At 56.7% G+C, this 7111-nt stretch overlaps 2 protein-coding genes across 4 annotated transcripts in view; one reads left to right on the top strand and one right to left on the bottom strand.

The window, feature by feature from the left end:
• The first annotated feature begins 536 nt into the window (after positions 1-536).
• AFAP1 (actin filament associated protein 1) overlaps positions 537-7111 on the top strand; it is a 146038-nt gene continuing 139463 nt past the window's right edge. For all 3 annotated transcript variants that reach the window (XM_053901724.1, XM_053901723.1, XM_053901721.1), the window contains exon 1: positions 537-746. The gene's annotated coding sequence lies outside the window, so the exon portion shown is untranslated. The remainder of the gene's footprint in view (positions 747-7111) is intronic.
• On the bottom strand, positions 637-1611 carry LOC109269560 (proline-rich proteoglycan 2). The gene has a single exon (XM_053900724.1). It carries the CDS (start codon positions 1609-1611, stop codon positions 637-639), a length of 975 nt encoding a protein of 324 aa, XP_053756699.1.

Genomic DNA, 7111 nt, shown 5'->3' with positions numbered 1-7111 from the left:
CATCTGTCCTATTAGCATTCGCTGAGCGCCTTAGGGCACCGGGCTCTGTTGTGTGCGCAGAAATGAATCAGAGTCCGACTCTTGGCTTGTCCTAGAGAGAGATCACGCTTCACTGAGGGTGGGGGGGGGTGGGGTACCCACTCAGGCAAGTCCAGCTGGTGCTGTGACAGAGTGGCAATGCAGACAGACACCGCACGAGGGAGTGAGGGAAATAAGACACTCCACGGTGATTTCAGATTTTAGCCTGAGCGACTGGGTGGATGGAGAGGCCATTTACCGAGAACGAGAAGAATGAGCTTCGGGTTCCGGCTGAGCACACAGCCTGCCGAGCAGATTCTGAACGGACTGGGCCGCGGACTCACCGGGCCGGCCCCGGCGAGACCCCCGCAGCCCCGCCCCGGCGCGGCCCCGCCTCCTCCTTTGTTTCCTTCGGCCCCGCCCCCTGCGCGTGGCTTCCTCCCCATTGGTCGGGGGGTGGGCCCCGAACGCCGGGCGCCGCCGGGGGCGGGGCGAAGGGGCGCGGGTGGGGCGAGTGCGCCTGCGCGGTGCCCGAGGCCGGCCGCAGCCTGGCGCCGGCTGCTGCTCCGCGCGGAGCCCGAGCCCGAGCCCGAGTCGGAGACGGGCTGAGGCGGCGGCTTAGGCGGCCCCGCCCCGGGGCTCCATTGTTGCGGCGGCCGCGGCTCTGCGGGCTGCCCGGCTCTGTTCCGCTCGGCCCGGAGCGAGCGCCGCTGAGGCGGTGACCTGAGGTGAGGCGGCGGCGGCGGCGGCGGCGGCGGCGGCGGGGCCGGCCCGGCCCGAGTCCGGGGCTGGTGGGGGGACGGGGGCTGGACGGGGGTCTCGGGGACCGAGCCCGGGACAGGTAGGGGTTCCGGGCCCGGGCGAGGGTCCAGGGTCGGTGGGGGGCGGGGGCTGGGCGAGGGTCTCGGGGCCGGATGGGGTCCGGGGCAGGCAGGAGTCCCGGAACTGGGTGAGGGTCCGGAGCCGGTGGGGGCCCAGGGACTGGACCGGGAGTCTCGGGGGCCGGCGAGGGTCCCGGGCCGGTGGGGGGACGGGGGCCGAGCGGCGGGGCTGGCCTGACGGAGGTCCCGGGTGGCAAGGGTCCCGGGCCCGGCGGGGGGTCCGGAATTGGGCGAGGTTCTTCCTCGGTGGGGGACAGGCGGGGGCTCCGCCGACCGGACCGGGGTTTCGGGGCCGCGCGCAGGCCCAGGGGTCGGACGGAGTCCCGGGCGGCGGGGGTCCCCGCGCCGGGTGTGGCAGGTCCAAGCGGGGCACCGCGGGGTCGCGGCCCGAGGTGGCAGCCGCCACCCTGAGCCTCGCAGGACCAAGATCGGGACTGACCCCGCGGCCGCGCATCCGGGGCGCCCGGGCGTTGTCTCCGCCTTGGGTGGCACCCAGGGGGCTCTGCGCCTGCTGCGACCCCGCGTGGCCCCCCGGCGTGAACGCCCGCGGGGGTTCTGATCGCCGAGAGCGGGGGGGGGGGGGGGTTCCGGCTCCGTCCTGGCTCCCCCTATGGTGTGGCTGGTGCACTGTGTCGGTGAAGGTGGGTCTGCGTCGGCCCTTGCGCGTGGGGAATCCGGGACGTCCTGCGTGCTGTGTCCTCCCTCCGCCCATGGTGTGGCCGGCCTACTGTGTCTCACTGAGGGTGACGGCAGGGACTCTGAGCGTGCGGGTCCTGGTCCTCCTGAGTGTGAGCGGCGCTGTCTTTCTGCCCCCCTCCATGACTGGTCAAGTGAATGTGTGTTACCCACGGTGGCCCTGCGTGGACCCCTGCCGCCGGTGTCCTGGCCACCCTGTGAGTTGGGAGACGGCCCCTGCCCCCCGCCCCACCTGGGGGCTTGCAGGGGTGTGATCCCACCCCTGTGAGTGTGTGTGTGGTGGCCTGTGCAGTGAGGGCGTCCTTGTGTGGGTGGTGGCTCCCGGCAGGGTGTAGCGGGGTGCACGGGGCGCAGCTGGCCTGGGTAGGACAGCTGACTCCCTTTTTCATCGCCTTCGTTTTTCTTCCGCCAAATGAGCAGAAATGGGGAGCGGCATCCTGGGCTGCACTTCTGGAACCCACGCCTCTCCCTGGCGGGTCCCTGGGGACCGCGAGGCTGTCACTGGCCCGCCCAGGGACCGCGCAAGTCAGGCCGCGGCGTTTCCTGCTCCGGTGCAAGAGCAGGCTCTGATTGGAGGGAGCCGAGCCCCTCTGCCCGGTGCTTCTTGATTTCTTCCGTTAGGATTGGGAAGGAAAAAAAAAAAAATCTGGAAAGCCAGATTTAACTTTGCAGCTCTCAGCGCCTGGAGAGTCGAGGGAACTCTCACAAGAATTTGGCGGGCTGGAAAACGCATTTGAAGGAGGAGCATCCACACCCACGGAATGAGGCCAAGGCAGTTACAGTTAGAGGTCAAGTCGACAAAGGGATAGCCAGGGTGAGGCTGTGGATGGAGAAACTCAGATTTCAAGACTGGATGCCCCGCCACCTAAATAAAGCGGAAACGCCGACAGTGTCCCCGGGATGAGTCTCTTCCCTGGGGGATGCACAGCTGAACAAGACAGCCTCTTCTTTTCTTTAAGAGTGTGGTGTTCTGGCCCAAGACCGAAGACTGAGGTGTAGGCAGAAGTAGTTCTGGTGGCCAAACTGAAATGCTTTGTGGGCAAGATAGCGTGTAAATAGCAGTACTGGACGAAATTGTGCTGAAAATGCAGCTGTTGCTTTTGTAAAACCCAGAAGGTGCAGACCCTTCTCTGCGTTCCACTCTTCCCACCCCCCCACCCACCTGTAGCTGCTGTAGTTCTGACTCCTCCTACCCCTTCTTTTTTTTTTTTTTAACGTTTATTTATTTTTGAGATAGAGACAGAGCATGAACAGGGGAGGGGCAGAGAGAGAGGGAGACACAGAATCGGAAGCAGGCTCCAGGCTCTGAGCTGCCAACACAGAGCCCGACGTGGGGCTCGAACTCACGGACCGCGAGATGGTGACCTGAGCTGAAGTCGGACGCCCGACCGACCGAGCCACCCAGGCGCCCCTTTTTTTAAATTTTTTTTTTAACGTTTATTTATTTTTGAGATAGAGACAGAGCATGAATGGGGGAGGGGCAGAGAGAGGGAGACACAGAATCGGAAACAGGCTCCTACCCCTTCTTACCTGCCGCTTTCAGCAGCGTCTCCTGTCCGAAACCTTCCCTGAAATCTCTGTCCTGCCCTCTGTTGTCTTCAGGGACAGAGTGGTGAGCCGTGGTAGGGCCCGCCGGATGCTCCGGTACAGGTGGGCGCCCTGTGTGCGCGGAGCTGAGAAGAGGTGTCCTTTAAACGAGGGAGCTTCGTTTCTATACCGTGGTTCCACATGTCAGCTCTCCAAAGGGGTCGCGGTTTCTTCCTGGTGTTTGTCGCACCGTGCCTGCAGGGTACTGGCTTGGCATTTATGCCTTCTAATTCTGGCTCCAGAATGGATGCTGTTTGTTCCTGCAAAGCCACCCCTCTGGGCATCACGTTCTTCCCCTCTGAGAGTCTTAATCGAGGGAAGAAACTTCTCAGCCCTAATTTTTTAAATTATTTCAACAGAATAGAGCAGAGGAACGTTCTCTTAGCAGGAGTGTATAAAAAGTGGAGATCTTTGAAGGCGTAGGATCCAAAGTGGAAGTTCTTTTATTTTCTTTTTTCTTCGGAGGGTTTAGTCGCATGGCTGTATACTTTATCTCAGATTTGAGGACCAGAGCGTGTGATGGAAGCTTAAGCAACGTTTCGATCGTTCCTCGTAACTGTGCTGTACTTGCAAATCTTCGCCGTATCAGATTGATTTGATGTTTTCCTCTATGAAGTTGGGTGCAGAACTCGTGTCTGCAGCATTCAGTCGATCGTTTGAGAGAGAGAGCGAGCGCATGAGTGGGGGCGGGGCAGAGGGAGAGGGAGACACAGACTCCGAAGTGGGTTCCAGGCTCCGAGCTGTCAGCACAGAGCCCGACGCGGGGCTCGAACTCAATGAACCTGAGCCCAAGCCGTGTGAAGGCTTCCGTGCGTCCCGTCTCTAGCAGACATTTTAATTTGGGGAGTCGGAAATGAGTGGAATTTGGGAGTGCCTTGAGTAGGTGGATGTGACTTTAGGAAAAGGCGCCAAGCACAGTGTAAAATGGTTACTTGCAAGAAATCACAGCCTACGTTAAATGGCCTGTGAGGCAACTCCAGTTCTAAGGAATATGGTAATTAACCCTTTCAGCTGTTAATCTCCTCTCCAGTGTATCTGTTCGGTAAAATGGGAATTTGCTGTGCTTGATTCACTGAAAGCCACTTGTCTGGCTGTAGAAAGGAAGGATACACAGTTTTCTCTGATATTCTTGTGTGGGTGATTCAGGGCTTAAAAATAGGGGATAGCTGTGTGGTTGCGGTGCCGCTGAATTAAGCTTTTTCACTTCACGCAGTAGGAGTTTGGTTCCTTTTTTCGGTTTGCAGTCTTAATTAAAAAAAAATGTACTTTGTTACATGCGGCATGTGGTTTGTTTTGTTAGCGATTTTATTTTAGGAGGGGCCTTCAGAAACTCCACGGGATCTTCTCTGCGGTCTTCTTAGGATGCAGTCATGTCCTCACTGAAAGCTAACTGGTTAATGCTCGTTTTGCTTCGAGAAGACCATTTATTTCGTGTGTAGCTGGCTGGGTTCGTATATGGACCCAATGGAAAGGAGCCTCTCGGGAATGGAATGCCCGGGGATAGAGTTTGGACTCTGCATTTCAAAGCTGTCCTCTCTTGCTCTTTACTGAGGGAAGAGAGGACCCCTCCCCTTCCCCCAGGGGCCCCCACCCAAGGCCTCATTCATCCTGCTTTAGAGCCCTGATGGTGCTTCCTTTTTTTATGATTATGATGTTCTGTAAATCACCTTTTTCTTTTGCGTATCACTTGGCTCAAAGTCAGCCTTTGGTCTTCAGGCCTACCCTCCACCCCACGCCCCGTGTCACCCACCAAATGGATTTTCTTCTCTCTTTTCCACTTTAAAGTCCTTACCGTACACGTGCCTGTGATTAAGCCTCCTCGAGATCCTTTTGGATGTTGGCAAGATGTAAATTCAGGTGACGCATCGAAGGTCACTCACTTGGGATCTTTTGGACGGGATACGTCAACGAGGGACGTGCTCCCGGTGAGGCTTTCGTGACGTTCGAGTGCTTCCCGGGGACTTCAGCTCCCTCAGCTGTGAAATGGAGTTAGCTGTTAGGGTGCTTCTTCCATGTCGCTCAAGAGATTGTTCTGAGGATGAAACGAAATCAGGAATGTGGCAGAATTTGTAAGTTGTAAGATATTTTGTTGCCAAAGATTTAAAAAAAAAAAAAAGGCTTGATTACGAATGTAAGGAATCCAAGTTTTTCAGACGCACATATGAGCCCTTACGTGAGTGTATCGGGCAACTTCATCTAGGATTGTTTTTAGTCTGTAATTGGCATTGTTGCTGGACACTTCAGCATTGTGGGGAAGCACCGCGAGCAGTTGCCCCCGTTTTCCGTAAGCAAGGCCCCTGGAGGCGTGGAACCGAGCCCTTAACAGTGTCTTCAGTTTTGTGCCATCCCGTGGGTGCTCCTTTAACGAAGCATACTTTCTTGAGGTTTCAGTACCTGAGCGACCTGTCGAGGTGAGAAAAGGCAATAGGCAGTCTGAGGTCAAGGGCAGCCAGGCATTCCTGCCGTTCACATGAGTGAGCAGCGGGCATCAGTGCAAGCCTGATTTCAGCACCCAGTTTTTCTCAGGCCTCCCTCTCCATCGGCCAGGCTGCCCTGGAAACTGCAGTACCTCCCAGTTTCTCTTGTTCTCCCCCTGCCTTTTCTTCCTCTCCACCAACCACTCTGTGCCTCTGAGCTCCCAGGCATGGCAGTGGGAGGAATACGGAGGCTAATAAAGCACAGCACCGGTCCTCAAGGAACCCACTTTATATGACGGTGTACCGGTCACATAGCTCAGCAGACGTTTGTACAGATTATCTGTGGCATGCCCGAGTACTGCGGTCAACGTGCAGATACAAGCTGGGGCGCGGTGACTTCTCTGGGAAGAGCTGGGGCTCCACAGTCCAGTGGGAGAAGCAGACCTGGGTGTCATTTCAGTGCGGTGCAGTTAAGTGCCGCCACAGGTATGCAGGAGAGTTTGGGGGCTGGGTTGGTGCACGCAGTCCAGCATTTATTCTCCTGCGTGGCGCTTAGAGTTTATCGGGCAAGGCAGGCATTGGGATGTTTCTAAGTTGAAGGGCAGTGAATTACCCCAAACCTGAAATCTGCAGAATGTTCCGGGCAGTTTGTAATTCCCCAAATCTGCATGTATCAGGACAGGTCCGTAATGTGTTGTGTTGGATGGCCATCCTTGCCTGTTGATTTGCCTGTTGATTCGCTTGTTGATTCAAGTCCGTGTCCTCTTGCTGAATATGTCAACAGCGTGACCAACACTCTGCTGGGTATTCTTGCATCGACCACCGTATGGGTCTCCTGCGGCTGCTGTAACAAATTGCCACAACGTTAGTGGCTTCAAACTACACGAATTTGTTTGTCATTGTTCTGTAGGTTGAAAGTCTGCCTCTGGCTTCACCGGACAAAAAACAAGGCATTGGCAGGACTGTGTTCCTTCCTGGAGAATCTGGGGGAGAATCGCTTCCAAACTCATTCAGATTATCGGCCGAATGTAGTTCCTGTTGGACTGAGGCCCCCCGTTTCCTTTCTGGCTGTCGGCCGGCGGGCCGCCCACGACTCCTAGAGGCCTCTTCTTTTTGGTCCTTGCACACAAACCCCTGAGCCCAGAACCAGTAAGGACCACTGAAGCCTGCCGCAACTCTGCCATATCTCTTCTCCATGTGATTAGATGGGGCCCACCTAGGTAACCCAGGATAACCTCCCCATCTAAGGCCTGTAGCAAAGTCCCTTTGCCATGTAATGCGATCTAGTCACGTTCCAGAGATTGGGTCATGGGCGTCTTTGGGGGCCATTACTCTGCCTCCCACAAGTAGCTGATCTAATTATGACAACATCTGATCAAGTTGTTGTTATCCTAGTTAATATATAAGTTAACTAAGGCACCAGAATTTTAAGCAAATTGGCAGGGCTGTTAAGATTCCTAGTATATGACAGGACAATTCTTCTGACTCGCTGTTGTGCTGGGGGTGGGGTTT

The sequence above is a fragment of the Panthera pardus genome, unplaced genomic scaffold (assembly GCF_024362965.1).
Source record: "Panthera pardus isolate Hobbes unplaced genomic scaffold, ASM2436296v1 HiC_scaffold_13, whole genome shotgun sequence".
NCBI classification, from domain to species: Eukaryota; Metazoa; Chordata; class Mammalia; order Carnivora; family Felidae; genus Panthera; species Panthera pardus.
The sequence above is the reverse complement of the archived record's forward strand: the minus strand, read 5'-3'. Positions and strand labels throughout refer to the sequence as shown.

Excerpts from the sequence above, each read along its gene's own strand:
- LOC109269560 (XM_053900724.1), bottom strand. The coding sequence starts at position 1,611 with ATGGGCGGAGGGAGGACACAGCACGCAGGACGTCCCGGATTCCCCACG.